This window comes from Mauremys mutica, chromosome 8 (assembly GCF_020497125.1).
Source record: "Mauremys mutica isolate MM-2020 ecotype Southern chromosome 8, ASM2049712v1, whole genome shotgun sequence".
Lineage (NCBI taxonomy): Eukaryota > Metazoa > Chordata > Testudines > Geoemydidae > Mauremys > Mauremys mutica.
The window spans coordinates 104,949,471-104,969,914 of NC_059079.1; the positions used below are offsets into that span (position 1 = coordinate 104,949,471).

Sequence of the window (20,444 nt, forward strand, 5' to 3'; positions counted from 1 at the left end):
ACTTAACACCCCCCAACAGCCACCCAAGCAATTGCAGGGTAGGGAGGGGGAGAGAAATTTAGACATCGTTAGTGTCAGGAATTGCTTTTTTGGACCCCAGGCGGCGTGGGTCCCGCCCGGCGCCCTCTGGTGTCTGCCTCAGTCCTGTCCCCACCCCCTTTCCCGGGGAAAGGGAGATCTCCCGCTCTTTGGGGAAGCGGATGTGGTGAGAGCAGCCAGCCATCCGCCTACAACAGCCGGGGACGCCTTCTAGTTCAAGGGAGATCAGCCTTCGGCTTTGGTCCCCTGCTGCTTTACTGCCTCTCTCAGCACGGGAACCCTCCGCTCGCTTCTGTTGCTGGTTTGACGGAGCAATCACCCGCCCTCCCAGTCACACAAGGGTTTCAAGGCAACGGTTCACGAGTGCACCCGCACTCACCTGGCCTCACCACCTCCTGCAGCGTAAGTAGCTTTCTCCCCACTCTGGAGAGGGGGTCCGCACCCCTGCTCAGTGGCAAAGCCCTGGTCGCCCAAGACCATTCCTCCCCTTACAATGACGTGCGCCTTTCCAGCCCAACCCTTGGCGATGGGGGTGGGGAGCAGCCGTGCTCTGCCGCTTTGGACTTCTCTGCTGCCGCAGCTGGTAGCCAACACTGACCCAGTGGCATTTAGCAAGGCTGCAAGGAGCATGGCAGAATGACTCCTAGCTCTGCCGTAGCTTGGTGTCCCTCCCTCCAAAATAAGCCGCTTAAAGAAACAAATACCTGCACTTGTTCCAAGCTTAGGGCCTGTTTTCCCACCCTGGAGGCTTCCTTCTACAGAGGGGTGACTGCTGGAGTCAGGGGCACCACCCCAGCAACACAGGTGTAAATGGGGAGAATCGGGCCCTGGGAGATTCAAAATATCAGCCTATGAAGGATTAAGGGATGCTTTGAAGATAAATGGGGGGTTTGCCAAGAGGGCTTCCAGGCACCCTCCAGGATCACACGGCGCTCTGGACTTGGGACTCCATTCCCAGGTGCGATCAGGGTACTGTTACAAAGGGTGGGAGCTGTCCCTGCGGCGTGGGAGCTGTCCTGGGATGGTACAGGGAAGAGGAGTTGAGTCTTGGCTGCTCCTACCTGCTGCTGGCCAGCGCTCTCCACTCCGTCCCCTTTCACGCCCATCTTGTTGCTCATCATCACCATCTTCTTCAGCTCCAGGTTCTCACACCTTTGCGGCGGGAAGAGCACAAGAGAAACGCAGACTGAGAAACCCTCAGGGATTCATACAGCAACCAGCATTTGAAGAAGTTAACAATTCCATCCGATCCCACCCCACCAACCATGCATATTGCCCAACCAACATCCCTCCTGCTCTCACCTAAGCTTCTCCGTAGCCTGATTCCTCTGCTCCAAATCCTTCTCCAGCTTTGCCCGCAGGTCCTCGTTCTCATTACGCAGCTGCTCACACAGCGTCTGCCAGAGGAACACGAGTGGCTTTAGGCTCATGCTTCACACAGCCACCTTGACATACAGGGAAAGGGCATTCCAGCGACGGAACCCCCTTGGTTTAACAAGGCCAGGCCCCTGCCCAGCACCCTGATGGCCAACTTGGTCTCTCCTCCACTAATGCTACTGGAGGGGAGACGCACACGTACACTATCCCTTGGGCACTACACATCTCACTCACAGGCAGAACGTGACCTCAGTGCTTCAGAGGGTGGTCCTAAAGTGGCCAACCCTACTAGGGACCATAGGAACCGAACCAATAGTCCAGCTAACCCAGCAGCCTGTCTCTCAGCAGCATCCGCCATCAGTGCTTCGGAGGAAGATGCAAATGTCCAGTAATGAGCAATTACACAATCACTCTGCCCACGAGGGAAGGTTTCCCCCTCGCCTCAGACACTTAGTGCTTTGCTCATGGCCAGAAGTTGGAGGGAAGTGACAAGAGGATGCTGGACGAGAGCAAGCTGGACACAGACGAGCCTGCAGTTTCTCTCACACAGATAGCAGAGGGAGGTGGGAGCATTGGGACACAGAGAAGAAAAGATCAAAGGAGGGACTGATGTGGCGGAGGGGGGAGCAATGAGGAGAGGAAAAGGGGGAGCGTGGAGAAAGGCAGCTAGGCAGTGCTCCCTTGTGGAGGCCCCTGCAGGATTTACAGTGGAGTGGAGGTGGTGAGAGGGAAGGAAGTTTCCTAGGCACGCCAGCGGGGGACAGACCCACAGGCCTCTCTGCCGGGTGCAGAAGGAACGTCCCTACCTGCAGAACGGACGTCCTCTGCTCGTTCTTGTGCACTTTGGAGGCCAGGCGGTTAAACTCCAGGGCCATGCGCCCTAGGTGAGCCAAGACCTGGTTCTTGTCCGGCTCCTCGGCGAAGACGCTCAGGGTGCTCTCCAGCCGCTGCAGGTGCAGCATCAGGTTAGCGTCCTCGTTCTGCAGCTCTGCATCCTGGGAGAGGAATTGCAGTCGGTCAGAGAGGTCAGCCCGGCAGCCTCGCCCCCATGGAGCTGAGGGAGAGCAGGGGTGTGCAAGGGAGGAGGTGGCCAGTCACTCAGCCAGTGCCATAGAGTTCAACCTCTCTCGGCATGTCAGCAGCACCTTCCAGCCAGGGCTCTCAGGCGCGGAGTTAGCCCCACCTCGGCCCTGCCAGGCGAGCGCTCCCTAACAAAGCACTTGGGTCATGGGGAGTGAAGGTAGCTTAGCAAGCACCTTCCGGCGGGCAGAAGATACCAGCCAAACCCAGAAGCCTCTGAGAACTGGTGCTCATCCTCCTACTGAGATGCCGAGCGGCGAATGAATGTGGGGCCAACTCAACCCCCTAAACAGAACCCGAATGGGGCATCAGCACAGGGCAGGGGAATTACTGGGGCTCACCCCGGGGTCCTCCTTTCTAGACCTAATTCTTGCTTCTCCCTGCTGAAGGAACAGTGTCTCCCTCCACACAGGACTCTGAGCCTCCAGTGCCCTCTAGTGGCTCCTGTGTCTAGACAACAGTGCCCGTCTACATCCCAAAAGACACTCCAGTGAAACCCAAGCGTCTACCAGAGTTCTAGGCTCTCCCGGCTTCTCTCTCTATTACCCACCCCACACAGGCAACGCTGGCAAGCACCAGTCCCATCCTGCCCTCACTGGCCAGCCAGAGCCCAGAGCGTCCAGAACACGCCCGTGACCTGCCAGTGAGATCTGAACCAGCCCGGTGCAGGTTTTTCCCCAGGCGGGGGTGTGTGTGTGTGTGTCTCCATTCAAGGACAGGCCCCCCCAGGAGACATACTATGGGTAGCCCTGGGATAACAGGAATCTTGGAGCGTAGGAGAGCTCGCCCAGATGACTCGGGTAGACAACCCTGCTCTGCCTGTGGCCGCCAATCGAATGCCAGAGTCCAATGAGACCACTGAACCTGGATTCTCCACTGCCCGGCCTCTTGGGGGACCAGTAAGCAAACAGGCCCCCATGGGCAGTGACTCCCCTCGCCCTGCACCTTGCTGGGAAGTGCCAGAAGGTGCCACTTCTGAGCTACACACTGGAACAAGTTCAGCTTGTGCTACCTGATTCCGTATGGGAGCTGGACCCCAAGGACCCGCTGCAGCCTCGCTCAGAACTTGTCTCATCCGTTTCCTCTCTGTCCCACTGCCGGCACGAGGCCCTTCTCCTCTGCAGCTCCTGGTACCTTCCCGCAGCCCTCCTCTGCTTCTCCAAGCTAAGCTGGAGGCAGCTCCCTCTCTTGCCTCTACCACGTAATTCCTCTCTTCCGCTGGGCTGTGTCTCTGCAGTGGTCCTGCTCCCAGTAACCCCAGGGCACGTGGGGATCCAGGTCCCATGACAGACGCTAGCCGAGATGGGACCGGGCTGTATTTATCGTGGCCGGGCACACCTGAAGGCATGCGTCACCCGCACACCCACGTACTTACGCACATGTTGACAGAACTCCCGGCTGCACCGTTCGGTTACTGAGCCCTGACTTGCCCTAACCTATTGCGGGTATTTAACTGCTTGGTTACCTAGGAGACCGAAGACACCTTCTGGAGCCATGACTCCCAAGAGGGAACAGGTCTCACCCTGCGTGCCACCCAGCCAGTCCACCAAGAACGGGCTCCTCCCACGCCAAGTCTTGTGAGCCTTTCACCTGCTGGGAGCCTAGCACCGCTCCCTGGGCTGCCCAACTGATGCCCCGCCCCCCGTCCTTTTGCCCCCATGGCCCCGGGAAATCCCAGAGTTGCAGGAGTCCGTATCCACCTCTCACGCGTCCCGCGGCTGACTCATAAAGGGGAACGTGAAAAAGCAACATCCCCCAGCTTCACAGACCACAGGCCGTTCTCAGCTCTGTGGCTTTCTGGCCCCCATCAGCTTTTATCACCGTTAGCAATACTGCTGAGGAGGGCACCCTGTCCGGGAACACTGCACATGGCAGCCTCTGTATGTGCCCAGCCAGGCAGCACGCAGGTCAGCTGTAAAGCCCCCTGCCAATGATAAGAGCCAAGAGAAAACTGGCTACGACAATGCCAAGCAGTAAAGTTACTGGAGCGAACTCCATTCCCAGCGTCTGCCAGGGGGAGCTGCTATAGATAGGAACGGAGCAGGGTGGCTTGGGGAGTAGCTCCCTGCTATTCCAGCCCCAGCACCAACATAACACGCTTCTGACTTTGCATCACCCCACCTCAAGCGTCTGCCACACATGCACCCAGCCGCCCTCTCGCCTGCTCCTGGTTTCTCTCTACGCGCACGGGTTGCACCGGTTTCTCTTAAAACTGGGTGAGTTTCCCTATGGGTTTAAATGGGTTGAGCTGGCACCTCTCAATGGACAGGTGGAAGCCGGACAGCTATAAGCTGATTTCAGAGCATCCACACACAAAGCTGCACTGGATTAATTAAACCGCTATAAGTCACACCCTTTAGTGAAACTGGTGCAAATGTGTGCGTGGGCTGGGCCTTGCACTAACCCGGGGACCTGTCCCAGTGGAGCAGCATGTGTTTCTGGGACCTGGCACTGGGGCTGTTTTTATCCAACAAGAAGCTATTCTCTTTACTGTCCTATTTCCCACCCCAGCCCCGGATGCTGCCCGACTCGGACACAGTGGTCTGGGCCCAGAGCAAAGCGTGCAGTGACTCGCTCCACCGCAGTGCAGGCAGGGTGGGAAGGATTCCCCCCTTTAGGTTTGCTCCCCGCAGAACCAGGCCAGGCTCTGGGAACCAAAACACAGGCTGACACACAAGGGCTGGGTACAGGCAGGAAGTGGACGCTAGGGGGCGAGTGCCCCCTTCCTCAGCGGCTCAGCTCCTAGTCTGAATCAGCCTGAACGCTGCTCACCGACACACTGCAGCCAGACTCCCAGAAAAACAACGGCGCCGACAGCACCAGCCTGCTCAGGGCGGAAGAAGGGCCGGGAGGCAGTGACTGGCAAGGCTCTCAAGGGATGCACTCCCCTGGGACTCCTGTCAGGGATACAGCCAAGCTTACCACAGGCAGGCTGAGTGCAGGCTACCCAATGGGCCTCAGTCAGGACCCTGCCCGACCAGCTCTGCTGTGCCAGCAGTGGGCACCTGCTGAGCAGCGCCTGCCAGCCATGCTGAGTCCTATGGTGGCTTTTACAGGGATAATTAACAGGGGGACAGGAGGATCCTAAACAGGCCAGGGTGGGTGCAAAAATCCCACCGACTATGTGTGGGGCAGGGGGGCAGTGCGGGGGTGGGGGGGGGGAGATAACCGAGCAATTGTCAAGTTGCGCAGAGACTGAAAGAGTTGTGAAACGTGCAGCGCCAGATTGCGCCACTCCGGACTTTACAGCCCCGAGGCGCCCAGTTTCCCAGGCCGACGGCCTGCCCTCCTGGCTGAACGCCCAGCTGCCCAGAGGGAAGTCACAGGCACGGGTCCATTTGCATAAGAGAGGGAGACGGCCCTTCTGCAGCAGCCTCCCGCTTCCCCCTTCTGATCTTCCTGACCGTGTCCCGGGAAACGGGCCAAGGGGAGCCATCGTGCAGTGGTTCCTGTGCGCGTGCCACAGCCCTCGTGCATCAGGCCGGGGACTGAAACGGGGCGAGGCGACGGGGAAGTGGGCGCAGGGAGAATTGGCTGGCTGCTGCTCTGGCCTTGCTACTCACTTAGACATGCTGGGAATCAGCGCTCTTTCCCTAGCTACTGCCCCTGATCGCCCGCCACCTACCTGGCCTCCATTCCCATTCAGGAAGAGCAAACTCTGTCAGTGCAGGGGAAACCACCACAAACGGCCTTGCCCATCTCACACAGTCCCCTCCGCCTGCCCGTGGACACGCCGTGCCCCCGCAGTGTACTAATAGCCCGTCTCGAGCCCCAAACGAGCTTCTCCCCAGGGAACCGAGCTGGCAGGATAACTCACCGACTTCCTGCTCTCCTGGGAAAACCTCTTGTCCTCACCAGATACAATTTCGAACTCTGAGGAGGATCCCTGCAAAGGGAGAGAGGGAGTCAGGCCCTCACGCAGGGAAAGCGAATGCCGCAGTGCTCCATCACAGCAAAGGGAGGACGGAGATTATAGGGGCGGCAGGGAAGGGAGACATTTCCCCGTTCCGCCAGCTACCGTAATGCCATTAGCTCTAGTACACAACAGAGACGGTTTGGGCCAGCGGGTCAGCTCTTTAAGCCGCTCTATGCATTGTAAAGATGATCCTCCAGGTCTGGGGACTCGAATCCAGTGACTGGGGCTCCTAGGACAGACAGGTTTCCCCACAAACAGAAAGCAAGTCCTGTATCTACAGGGGTCAGAGTTGGGATGGAAGCCCCTGAAGGGAAAGCGAATGGGCTTAGGTAACGGTGGCTGGCGCTGCAGTCTAATGCTACAATGCAGAGCAGCTGCTGCAATTACATGCTAGTCTAAAGACTTAGTCCATTCTATCTCTGATGTGGGAAACAAAACCGGGAACCCACCCCAGTCAGGCAGGAATTCTAGCCCCTTCCAACATGTCTGTTTCCTTAAGCCTCAGAATATATATATTTTTTAATTGCCTGATAATTTCAGGGCCTGGGCTGCTAAGGGTTAAAGGGCAAATGCCTCCCTTTCATCAGACTTACAGTGGATGGAGGCTTCTGAGCTTCTGCATCTGGCTCCTTCTCAGCTTTGCCTGGACCCGCAGGGGACAGGTGTGGCTCTGGATCACCTCCTGTAAAAGGGAGAGGACGCCACAGCTGTGAATGTTTCAGAGCTTGGCGTGGTAAACGGGACAGCAGTGAAGAGGCAGAGACCAGACAGGCTAGGAAGTCACAGAGAACAATGATTTCCAGGCAGTGCGACAGGACAGAAACCTCCAACCCATTCCCCGGGAGGGGAAAGGGAATTCAGGCTTCCAGTGGGTGAAATTCTGCACTGGCAACAAATGTTACTCAACTGGCCCCTCTTCGATCCCTCCCCCCTGGCTACAAAACAAGAGAGTCTTGTAACATCAACAGGCTGCAGAGAGAGGTCAGAGTGTGGACTGGTTTCCTCCCATCTAACCAGCAGCAACAGACTAACAGGCCCCGAGGAACGGCTTCCAGGGCTAAGCACCACACTTGTAAACCCTTCTCCTGGCCCTTGCCAGTGGCTGCTCCGTGGGGAAGTGGCCCAGGTAATGCCCTGCATGCCGTGCAAACACAGACTGTGTGTATTAACTCCCAGGCGTTTGCCTTTGGTCAGTCAGCTCTGTCAGGTAAAGCAGCTGGAAGTTCCCTGTTCGGATGCTTCACGCCGCTATCCTGAAAGATCAGGTGCAGGGCTTAGATATTCTCTTTGCAGCCCTTTAAGGCTCATCAGCCAGACCCTGTGAGCAGACAACTGTAACCACAACAGCCCTCACACGGATATAGTTTGTGTGTGTGGTGGGGCGGGGAGGAGAGGGGGCAGGGCGGCGTTACCTCCCCCCTAACTGAAAGCCCCAGGCAAGTGCGGAATTTGCCCCCCCATCCACCCACATGCGACCCCATTGACCTGACTGGAGCTTCTCCCCTCTCCCCTACGCCTATGCAGGAATTTCCTATTGGTTCTCACACCAGTTCAGCTGACTTTGTGGGAGCCCTGGGGTAGATAACCCTCCGGCAGCCACAGCCATTTTGAATCACTCCTTCGATTAGACTTGCTTTAAGCAGCTTTACCTAAAAACGGTTCTAGAAACGGGCTTGGCTGCAGGAGGCTTGTCTACATTAGGGTACTCGCTGGTTCTGCCGGGAAGGAAATTTTGGCCAACAAGAGTAAGTCCCCACTCTTATTGAGCACGCCAGGGAAGGTTTGATGTCCACAGAAATCAGACAGGACCTCAAGTTTTCATGGCTTATCTGAAACATGCACGAATTACAGCAGCACTCAATGTATTGTCCTCAGAAGGGAGCAGGAGCTGGAGAAGGCAGACTAGCTGCAGGCAAATCTCAATGTAAAAGAAGGGCAGCCGCCAGCTCTTTTCATTAGGACACTTAACTTTGCTCTTCACCTTTCATTGGCCATTGCATAGGTTAGGAATCACTTCTTTGCAAGAAGGCAGGTTGCAGCCTTTTTGCACACAGGACTCCTGGACCACAGGGCACCAACTGTCTGCATACCCATTTTAAAATGCTGCCACAGGCTGTTACATTGAGAACACAAGAACGGCCCTACTGGGTCAGACCAAAGGTCCATCTAGCCCAGTATCCTGCCTTCTGACAGTGGCCAATGCCAGGTGCCCCAGAGGGAATGAACAGGACAGGTCACCATCAAGTGATCTATCCCCTGCTGCCCATTCCCAGCTCCTGGCAAACAGAGGGTAGGGACACCATCCCTAATGTATGTGCACTAGGGAAGGGTAATGGGCAGGCCAGATGCGACTTGCCAAACCTTGCTCTGACCTTCTCTCTCCATAAATGCAGAGCAGCTGTTGCAATTACATGCTAGTCTAAAGACACAGACTCGCAGGCCATTCTACCACTGATGTGGGAAACAAGGACACTCCACAGGCCATGCAGCTCCCTGGGGAAATCAGGGTCAGAGAAGAAAGGTCAAGTAAGTGTGTGTGTGTGTGCGCGCGAGAGAGAGAAGTTCTATAGAAAACAGGAGGAGAAAAACTACTATGAAATCCAGCCAAGTGTGAATCTGCTCAGACAAATACTTTATGTCCGATTCCTGAATCTGGACTGGAGGGCTCTCCCTGGATAAGCCTCCCACCTTCGTACCTGTTATTTCAGGCAGTTTGTCGAAAGAGGAAGACGACCTCAGCATCTCATTGTCCTTCACGAGGTCCTCCACCTTCTGACGCAGCTTTGATGCTTCCATCTGGGACTCTTCCAGCAGTTCTCCTGGTGTATACAGTAAACAGAGGAGTTCATATTTCCTGGTATTTACACCCCTTCCCTCGTATATAGCTGCCATGCCCCAGAGGCCAGTTCCCCGTGCCAGCCTGCAAAAATCCCCTCCCCACCTTGTATTTCACGACCAGGAGAAATGGAAATGTCATACAACAGAAATAATTCTTCCCAAGCAAATAATCCCAAACCAGAACTACAGTTGTTGCTTCTCTAGCATGGAAACATCAAGGACAGCACATCTTACAGGGAGATTATAGATTTCATACGTCTTCCCCAGTGTTTAAAAGCTCTGATCTTAAGCCAGAAAACCTCACCCTGGGCCAGGAGGGTCCCCTTTCCAAAGCCTTTGATCTCCACTGGGTAGTACAACTAGATCTAATCTTTTCCCACACTCATGCATCTTGTCAGGCGTCTTGGAACAGTGCATCACAGTCTTCTGCTGCCTGTGAACTCTGAGATGTTACTGGTACATCTACACTGCAGCTACATTCTGTCATCTTCACTGTCTCTACACCAGGCATTAGGTCGACCTAACCCCAGCACTCAGAAGGCGACATTTTTCACAGCTCTGAGTGATGTAGCTAGATTGATCTAATTTGTAAGTGTGGACCAGGCCTTAGTCTGCATTATTTGGGTCCACAGAGTCAAGAGGTTCCCCTACATTTGCACCACAGAAGCCAGCAGTGGAGGTGGACTAAGTGTCATCAGGTCCCACTACAGCAAGAGGGGAAAAAGCCATCAAACGGATTAGGGGTGGGGAGTTTCAGGTGGTAGCTGAACATGAGCATAGCCTTATTTAAAAGCTTATTCAAGGCTCCTGCAGTAGATCACAGAAGGATGCTAGAGGAGCTGAGCACATTTAAGATACTTAATTCTCAGCCATGCATCAGCACAGCAACCATAGCAACCCATCCATTTAGCACAGACCGCGGGCCTTTCCGTAGGCGACACAAACAGCAGGTGTCTCAGCCCATCTGCACGTCCCTGTGCACAAGCCACAAGATCCTGCTGGCACCACGACAGATTTTACAGGGAGCAAAGAGCTTTGCGTTGCCTTCTCAGTGACAAGCTAATGCCCACTCCCAGTATGCACAGCTGTGCCACTCACTGCAAAATGGCACAACTCATACCTGGAGGGGTTTCCCAGGCAGGGAATCACCCCTTGGGTATGAGTCGTCCAGGGCACGTTCAGGAAAGGTTGAGAGGGACTACACATTGAACGTATCGTCCCACTTTCCATGCCCCAGCTAGGGAGCGTTGCAGAGCCAGCAAGCGCACCCTGGGGTGGGGAAAGAGAGGGGTGTCACTCCGTAGCACCCCCTCTAGCTGATGAAGCAGTGAGAGCACCCTGCTCTTTTGGATGCGGCATCAAGGCTGCAAGGCAAGGGTCTGCCACAGGGAGGCAGTGGACTCTCCAGAAAGGGGAAGGATAAAAGAAAACCCACCCTTCCCCCCCCACAAGTCCAGCACCACAACAATTACCTAGAGACTTTATCCCCTGCATCTTCTCCTTCAGCCGGGTGTTCTCCTCCACCAGCCGCTCAAAGGCTGCGGCCGCCTCTTCCTGTGTCCCCCCACCAGGGTCGTAGATGCGGTAGGGTCCTTTCCCTTCCATGTCTGCAGCTTAATCATCTACCTCCCAACCAGCCATCCCTGAAAGGCAACAAATCAGAACGTCACCCTTCTCGACCTGAGCCCCTTGCAGCGCGAGAACGGCCCTGGGGTACCTCGAGCCCTAGCCCAGAGCTCACCAGCATTTGGGTTCCAGTGGCTGCAGCTCACAACCACTATATGTAAATGTCACAAGAGGTGGGTGGGTGGCTGCATGTGTTACAGTGGGTTCACTGGCCTCGCTGCAGACCTGCACTTGAAGCCTGTCTCAGTTCAGCAACAATGAGCACGCTGGTCTCCGTTGCTGGGCGTGGCTCAGCCACAGGACTGGGCACCAACTGGCATCCCCTGCTCATGGACAAACCCTGTCTCGCCCCTTCCTTTCGCCCCGTCCCCAGCATGCACAAGTGCCCCACCGGTGTTAAAAGCCACCTGGAAGCATCACTGGCACCACAGCAGATTCTTTTCCTGCACCCCCCGTCATCTCTCACCCATTAACGTCACGCAAGCTACAGCCATGGGCAGTGTGTCAGGAGAGAGGAGACCAAGTTATTCCCTCTCAATTGCATTTACTCACATTAAGAAACTCCGGTTGTTTTGGACCCCGAGCACTGCGTTTGCACACCTTTCCCTTACAGAGAACATCTGCAGGACAAGAGCAGAGCTGCTCTACGCACAGGTTTTGCACCAATTTAACTAGATCAGTTCAGAAACCGATATCATTAAATCAGTGAGCCACCTATGAGCAGACCAGCCCCAAGATGGTTTACTGCAATTATCTTTTGAAGCTTCTGAGTGATACACGTTAGTCCTAAGAACGAGGAGTACTTGTGGCACCTGAGACTAACATTTATTTGAGCATAAAGCTTTTGTGGGCTAAAACCCACTCAGGGCATTCTTTTCCCGGTGCTGACTGGCCCTTTGCTCCAATCTCCTTCCCCACCTCCCTCGAAGTCATTTCACCGCAGACTCATTCCACTTGATCCAGGCTTGGTCCTCTCCCCTTCCTCCTTGGAGCTGCTGGGCTCTCCTGCTATTTGGCCATATGGTTAACATTAGAGCTGGTTAAAACATTTTTTTGAAAAAAGATCACGAGAGCCGTGGAAGTTGTTTTCATCACAGTTTGACAGATGAAGATTTTTTTTGGTAAAGAAATGTTCCAAGGATTTTTTTTTTTAAGTGACATTTTCTAAAATGATTTTTTTCCACTTTTGACGAGATTCCTGCCACACGACTAAACAGACCAAGTAAACCTGTCAGTGCAAACAGACCAGAGAGAAAACTGCCCCACAGAACCCCCAAAATGAAAACCTCACAAAGGGAAACCAAAAGGTAAGGGGGAAAATGTCTCCATGAAAAATTTGTAAAAGACTGAGAAAGAGCAGAATGTTTACATGAATATTTCCATTGCCAGAAAATGGCCAAGTTTTTTTTAATTACAAGTAAACAAAACCGCCTTCAACCAGCTCCCAAACACACAGCTTAGTTCTGTCTGTGTTGCAAGATCAAACTGTGTTGGGCTCCACCCTATTAGATCCATCTTCTGCAATTCACTAGATGATGACCGTGTCAACACAGAGCCACAGATCGAGCTGTGAGACATCTCAGATAAGCCCAATAGTTCGTTAAATAGCATTTTTGGCCCCAGGTGCCTCCTGGATACATTCCATAGCCCAACCCAGACATATTCCCAGGTGGAAAAAACAGTCTGTGTTAACCAGCTAAACCAGAAACAAAAGGCCTGGGAACCACTAAGTTATTTGCTGGGCCTAAGTACCTGGATGTGGCTCAGCCATGTGCAGAGAATCAGGTAGCGGTGGGCGAGAGGGAGAAGAGAGACAATAGCTGACACCAGGACATTTATCTATTAAGCCACCATTTTTGTGGGTGTCTCAAAACAAAAAAAAAAAAACCCTGGCTGGCTTTCTGCTGCAGTTAAGTGAAACAGTCCTCCTTTAAGCTCCAGGAACACCTTTGCCAGCTGCTACATGGCATTCAAAGGCTGCTAAATTACATTCAGTATTTCCCTAATTACTTTTCCAGGTAAGCCACAGGGATGTTATGAAACAGGGTGGAGTGGCTACCCGAGAATCACTGTATTACCACGAGTTCCACTCTAGAGCCGGTCAGGAATTCTTCGACAAACCGTTTTGGTTTTTTTACCCCCAAAACGCCAATTCATCAAAATCATATCTGTTCACACAACAGGGGCTGGATTCAACAAATCTCCCGACTCAAAAAACTGGGAAAAGAAAAAAGTTTTGAGATTAGAAAATGGTAAAATGTCCATTTAGACAAACAGGAAGTTTCACATGTTTTAAACAAAATGACTTTTTGGTTTGAAATTTTAGTACGTTTACATTAAAAAGGGGAGGGGGAGGAGAGTCGTTCAAAGAACAAAGATCAAAATTGAAACAAACTTTTTCCCCCCCAGGTTTTCCACTGACAAAAATTTTCAAGATTGATTTTTCATCCCAGTTTGGGACAGGGAATTTTCTCAATACTGTATCTCAAATTTTTGTGGGACAGGAAAGCTCTAGTCCATGCTCTGAAAATTTGAAGCCCCCTGGCCTGAGGCACAGAGCTACTCCCAAGTTTACATAACCTGCCTGTCAGTGGGATCAGGGACTTTCCAGATGACAATTGCCACCTGACAGGATCTGCAACCAGAATAGCAATTAACTCACTGATTGTTTGAAGATAATTAACATGACCTAGCGAGGGACTTTTCCTCCAGAGCAAGGTTTAAACTGCTAGTTAGAACGCACTGGGACAGCTCTGTGCACCTTCCCTGCTCTCAGTGGATGTATTTCACTAACCAGGATTGGATTCCAACAAAGCCCACTACGATGGATTAGAGGCCCAGGAGAAAGTTTGCAGGTCCAGTCCCTCCGTTTACAGCTTTGGAGTGCATTATCTTATCATGTACATGTTGCAAAGGCTTCCAGTGCACTACAGGTAACACAGGGCAAATCCCACATTCATTTCCGCAACCGGCAGCGCTCGTGAAAGAGAAAGTACTGGATCCCAGTCTATCAGTACCTACACGGGGAACAAATATTTAATAATGGGCTCCTCCATCTAGCAGGTCTAACACAGTCCAACAGCTGGAAGCCAAAGCTAGACAAATTCAGACTGGAAATAGGCGTCAATTTTTAACAGTGAGAGTAACTGACCATTGGGACAACTTACCAAGGGTTGGGATGGATTCCCCACCACTGACCATTTTTAAATCAAGATGGGACGTTACTGACAAAGCTCTGCTCTAGGAATTATTCTGTGGAAGTTCTATGGCCTGTGCTAGACAGAAGGCCAGACTCGTTGATCACAAAGATTGCCTGGCCAGAAGGGACCAATGAGAGACAGCAGTGATAGACAGGCACTGAGAGAGCCCCCCTGACCCCTCCACAGCACATAACTCTGCCATTGGACCGCCATCCTGGCCAGCAGCGCCTTCTGCTATTCCAGCCCTGACCTCCCCAGGCAGAATCACGTCTAAGCACATGGGGAGCTTGCACAAGGTGCATGGAGGCCCACAGCAAGGCACCAAGCCTGGATGTTAAGACTTGTGCTTTCTGTGGCCTGACGGAGTTATGACACCACGTCTCCAAAGGGGAGAGACAGGTGCACTCTGACCCACCAAGACCTGTCTGTACTTAGAATAGCGAGCCCCCCCCTACACACACACAGATCTGCATTCTCAGACCAGGGGGACGCTCAGGCAGAGAGTACTTCAAGGGGGTGAAGAGCAGTCAGAACAGTCACTAGCTTCTCAGGTGCTACCTGACCAAAGGCTCTGTTTCTGGAGCATGTGGGAGCAGCTGACAGAGCTGGGGCAGTTTCAGTACCTGCTGACCTCCCATAACGAGCGAGACAGCATCCAGCACCGGGAAGTGCTCAGCACTGTCAGATTCAGCCTCCCACAGAAGAGATGCACCGAGGGCGAAAGAATTCCCTAAAAAGAATGCAAGCCAGCAGGAAGGGACTGGCGGTCAGGCTGCCTTAGACACGCCGGGGAACTGGGACCATCTCACATGGCGGGGAGGGAGAGGTATTCACCACCAGCTATCCTAGCAGTTCTCCCTTGTTATCCAAGAATCAAACATTTGGTTGCCAAGCCTCATGGGACTGAGTGGTTGGGAGGACAGGTAGGTTAATGCACAGATCTCACTTAAGAGAATGAGCCATAGGGAACCATTGTCCTAAACAAATGATTCCAATAGCCAGAGGTTGGCTGATTAGAAAGACTTGAGCCACCTGTAGTCTCATACGGACAGTGGCCTTTGTCTGCCTGAGTCTGCTGATGGCCTGGAACAGTAGCTCCAAGCCATCCATATTGGTCAACTCTGAAGCCTAATGAGGGCAATTCAAATGTCAAAGTCGTTAAGTGTTTCCCCACCAATTAGCAGTGGTATTTAGGTCCAGCCCAGCTCATTGTGACACACACAGCGTTTCTCTGTCACACACAGGGTCCAATTCGAGGCGCTCTCTCTCACACCCACCCCCACGATCCTACTGCTGTTCAAGACTCCACAGGCGCCTTTGGTAATCCATGGGGCCCTCCCATCCCCTCTGCCACAAGGCCACCAAAAGTTTTGTTCATGTTCTGAGTTAGGGCCAGAAGGAGCCGTGAACTTCACCGTTCCTCAGCCCTGAACTGAAGAGAAATGGGGGGGGGGTTCAAGTTGTCCTGGTCTTTTCATCAAGCGATGATGACTCCTCCCGAGTCGTGAGACTATCTGAGGGGAGAGCACAACCACCTCAAGAGAACCGGAGGGAGAGGACACAGTCACGCAAGGCTGACTGCGGTCACCTGCCCACCAGCTCTGTTCTCAGCCTGCTGGAGAAGAGAGTGGGGGCACGGAGACCTTTCAGAGGAGGGCTTTTATAACAACTCAGCACAAGGAGAAATGAGAGGATGAGAGTGGGTGGGGGAGAATTCAGATTAAAGATCAAGAATGTCACATGTCTAAATGGCCACATCGCAGTGTCTGGGAGAAAAATACAACTCAATGAGCCATCAGTGCCAAGTCAGCAGCATTGGGGATTAGTAAGGGGGAGACAGCTCTTGCTCTTTCGTTAAGCACAAGAACGAGATTCTCTTCCTTTCCCTGGTTCAGATCTCTCCACCATGCCCAGTATGTTGACAATAGAGCTAGTCAGACCTTTTCAGACCACTGTTTTTTGTCAGAAAACACCGAATCGTTGAAACTGAAACCACTCAGGGAAAGGGTCGTTTTTTCTACAAAAATAAAAAGTAAAAAAAATTTTTAGCTGAAGTTTTAAAATTGTTGAAATGTTTCATTTTGACATTCCAGGTTGAAATAACTTTTTGTTTCAAAATTAAACTAATTATAGTAAAAAAGCAATAAAAATTGGTCAAAATTGACCCAAATGGATTTTATTATTTATTATTATTATTATTTTTCAGTTTGTGAAAATTTTCTAGGTTTTGACTTATCAGCCCTATTTGAGACAGGACATTTTTTCCGACATCTCAAATATTTTCATGAGACAGTAAAACTGGTTCGGTGCTAGCCCTTGCTTAGAGTTCTCCCCCATCTCCATCCACTTTAACTAGCAGGCAGCACCAAAGCAGATTGAGAAAGGAGAGGCAGAGAGATCAGGGCTGCGAGGCAGGACTCCTGGGTTCCCACCATATCCCTAGCACTGACTTGCTGTGAGGCCCCTTCTGCAAAATGGGGATCACGCTGGCTTAGCACCCATTCAGGTGTGGCAGGTACTAGTTAATGGTTGTTAAGCACCCCTGGAAAGCATAAAGGCAATGGGTGTTAGAACAAGGGTCTTCAAGGCAAGGTCTCTCCAGTCTGAGGTCTGAGCAGCGTTCGACTGAGTGCCATCCTTCACTGTAATCCACATTCCAGTAATAATGCCAAGAAAAATTCCAGTGTGGGATTTTTCCAGAACTGCCATACTCAAGTGGGAAGTGTTCCCAAGCGAAGCCTCTCTAGGGTATCAGGCAGGTATAGGAACTTTCTTCGACTGCGATTAAGAAAGTTCCAGTAGCCTGAAGTGCACCAGATGCAATCCATGGAGCTCATTCCGATTTGCCCGTTTCAACTTCGCTTCAGACCAAGAGGGGGCTTTGCTGTGGCCCTCTGTTGGAAGGAATTAGGACTGCTCAGCTGTGAGCACGGGCCCATTCTGCTAACAGCCAGTAGAGACTCCTCCTTAGCTCAGGCAGTGGGGGCTTGGGCATTTGCACTAAGATGACCTCAGTTCTATTCCTGCTACCACCACCACGCTGTGAGTGGTCATGGTGTACAGGGAGAAGCATCACAAACCCATAGCCAGGTCCATGCCAGGAAGAACACAAACAACTTCCTTCCCTTCACACTTGCGCTCTATAATTCAATACAATGAGCCTGTGCAAATTACGTAACACCACTTCCTTGGAATTTCCCTGGGGAGCTGGCCTCCTCTGGAAGGGTTCTTTGAGACAGTATACAATAGAAGCCAGTCACGAGTGAGCTAGGACGGTACATCCGGGCACTAGCCTTTCACTTCCGGAGATCCATGTTCAAATATGCCTACGGTCATGACGACTTTGGTGACCTCCTCTTAATCACTAGTGAAATGTGGTTGGCAGTCCCTGGCAGAGAGAGCCCAGCACGGACCAGGCGCAGGTGGCACGGCTCAGGGGTGCATCAGCAGAGCTGAGCGGGGGAAATTTGCACGGTGTTTTCTGGAACCATAACTGGCTCAAACTAGTGCTGTGTGCCCTTTGCTAGCATGGGCATTACATTCTCACTCATACTTCCAGCTTCCCTGCAATGTGCTTCTAATTGTGATTATTTTTAGATTTCATTGGCCATGAGCAGTCCCTCCCCAGCCCCCAAGGTTATTTAAAAACCCGAGAGGTTAGTTATCAGCCATCCAGTGGTGACCGTGTGAACCTAGTCACGATCTAGTGAATAACAGCCCTTTGGGACAGTAGCACTCACCACCACTGAGAAATGGACTCTCATAAACAGCAGCCTTTTTGGTGTGACCCACCAAAAACTCCCCCTACAAGTTCAACACCAACCCACTGACTAGCAACAAAATGCTGGTCCCAGATCGTTCCTCTTCTTGGCGAGGCCCATATACAGATGAGGAAGCAATAAGAAGCCGCACTGGTTTGGGCTGTGTTAGAAATATACCACTTAAAAAAAAAAAAAAAAGGCAGAAGCAGCTGGACAAATGGAAGAGAAAAAATAATTTCTTCTGGGCAAGAGGAGCAATTGGTATCATATGAACGGCTTAGAGCCTAGGATCACAGAACCCTCAGCTTTAAAACACAGTTGTTGGCATCATCTTCCCCTCCTTCCACACGCCCCGCATTGAGAAACCCTGGCACACCCAGGGGACTGAGTTAACTAGAGTAAAAGGCAAAGTGCATTCACTCCTCCCCCCATAACAAACACTGCAAAATATAGGCACCGGCACATACATGGAGGACAACCCAAAAAAAAACATGCACCAGACCTCCAGAAATCATGAGATTGGCTCAAAAACACCACACAGTGGGCTCTTTTTATTTCCCTTTGGGGTGCACATTTTCTAACTTTTCTTCACAACCATGAGGCTAGAAACGTACTTTTAGTAGCGAATACAGATATTGGCGGTAGCGTCAGAGGGTTTCAGCACCCCATTGTGCCAGGGCTCTACAAGCACCGAAGAGACAATCCTTGCTGTAAAGGGTTTACACTCTAAAGACACAGACAGGTAAGGGGTAGAGGAGATTGATACAACATACAAGCAAGTGGGAAAGATGAAGAATTGACCCAGCTTGGTTAATTACATGTAAGGCTGCGAGTTTGTCATGGAGGTCACAGAAAGTCATGGAATCCGTGACAAACTCGCAGCCTTACGTGTAATTAACCAAGTCATGGAATCCGTGACTTTCTGCAACCTCCATGAAATTCCGCAGCTGCAACAGCCAGTGCAGCTGACCCCAGGGCTGCACAAGCAACTGGCCCCGGGGTCAGCCACACTGGCCGCTGCTGGAGCCGCCCCGGGGACCACCCAAGCAGCGGCCGGAGCAGCAGCCCCAGAGGTGGCTGCACCTGCTGCTGCTCTGCAGCCCAGGCAGCTGGCCCCAGGGACTATCCAAGTAGCAGCCTGTGCGGCTGCCCACGGGGACCACCTGAGCCGTGGTATCGGGGTGGCCAGAGTAGTGGCTGGGGCAGCAGCCCTGAGGCAGCCACACCAGCCGTTGCTTGGCAGCCCCGGGCAGCTAAGTTTTAGTCAGGGGTGTTTATAGTAAAAGCCATGGACAGGTCACAGGCCGTAAATTACTGTTTAGTGCCCGTGACTTGTCCATGACTTTTACTAAAAATACCCGTGACTCAATCTTGGCTTTAATTACATGGTCTGTAGGCTTGGGTTGTTTTTTAAATAATTAGGGTTAACAGCAGGGGGAGGGGGAGAATAGGAAGAGAAGTAGCCACAGCTATTTCAAATGAAAATGGAGATTCTCATGGGCTCCTGTCATTCCAGGAGCTGGGGTTTTAAGGAAAAACACCAAATATTGTGAGACTTGCAATAAAGTTGTGACCCTGAGCCACCAGAAAGCCGGCCTGCATGTGGCCCTGACCTGCCCCTGGGAAGCCCCAGATATACTGGGAGAGTGATTCCTGCATTGCTGCTGACAGCCATGGCCGTCCCTTCTCTAGTGGCCCTGAAAACAATTCACAGTGCTGAGAAACACCTTGGTGAGTTTACACTAGCAGTCAAAGGAGTTCCAGCAGCAGTGGAGGTGGGGGGAGACATTCTGTGCTGAGATGGAATGACTGTAATAGGGCATTTTCACAGCGTACATGGGGGACCTCAAGAATCACAAGGTTTAAGGTCAGACGGGACCACACCAGATCTTCCAGTCTGACCTCCTGTACATCACAGGCCACCAACACCGCGTGGCACCCACACCCCAAATCCCACAACCAAAATTAGATCAAAGTAGGACAGCCCACAGGAGTCTAGGCTAGTATGTGTCACACAAAGAGAACAGGCAGGACCAAAGTGCATCGATGCACGAGGCCCCAGCAATGGCAGGACAATGATTAAGTGAGATAAACCCAGATAAACCTGGCAAGTGAACCCCTCCCACACCCTGCAGAGGAAGGTGAAAAGTCCCCAAGGCCACTGCCAATCAGACCGGGGGGGTTGGGAAGGGGGGGATTCCTTCCCGACTCCCATATGACAATCAGTTAGACCAGGGGTCGGCAACCTTTCAGAAGTGCTGTGCCGAGTCTTCATTTATTCACTCTAATTTAAGGTTCCGCGTGCCAGTCATACATTTGAATGTTTTTAGAAGGTCTCTTTCTATAAGTCTATAATATATGACTAAACTATTGTTGTACGTAAAGTAAATAAGGTTTTAAAAACGTTTAAGAAGCTTCATTTAAAATTAAATTAAAATGCAGAGCCCCCGGACCGGTGGCCAGGACCCCGGCAGTGTGAGTGCCACTGAAAATCAGCTTGCGTGCCGCCTTTGGCACACGTGCCATAGGTTGCCTACCCCAAGTTAGACCTTGAGCAAGAACCAGCCAGCACCGGAGAAAGAAAACATCTAGTGTCACCTCAGAGCC

At 52.2% G+C, this 20,444-nt stretch overlaps 1 protein-coding gene across 8 annotated transcripts in view; it reads right to left on the reverse strand.

Moving 5' to 3' along the window:
* TNIP1 (TNFAIP3 interacting protein 1) overlaps positions 1 to 20,444 on the reverse strand; it is an 89,315-nt gene that overhangs the window by 55,067 nt on the left and 13,804 nt on the right. For all 8 annotated transcript variants that reach the window (XM_045026444.1, XM_045026445.1, XM_045026446.1 and 5 more), the window contains exons 2-8: positions 10,723 to 10,893; positions 9,109 to 9,231; positions 7,006 to 7,094; positions 6,314 to 6,382; positions 2,223 to 2,411; positions 1,342 to 1,436; positions 1,101 to 1,191 (exon numbers count right to left, since the gene is read on the reverse strand). In XM_045026444.1, coding sequence (XP_044882379.1) covers positions 1,101 to 1,191; positions 1,342 to 1,436; positions 2,223 to 2,411; positions 6,314 to 6,382; positions 7,006 to 7,094; positions 9,109 to 9,231; positions 10,723 to 10,855 — 789 coding nt within the window. In that variant the 5' untranslated portion in view covers positions 10,856 to 10,893. The remainder of the gene's footprint in view (positions 1 to 1,100; positions 1,192 to 1,341; positions 1,437 to 2,222; positions 2,412 to 6,313; positions 6,383 to 7,005; positions 7,095 to 9,108; positions 9,232 to 10,722; positions 10,894 to 20,444) is intronic.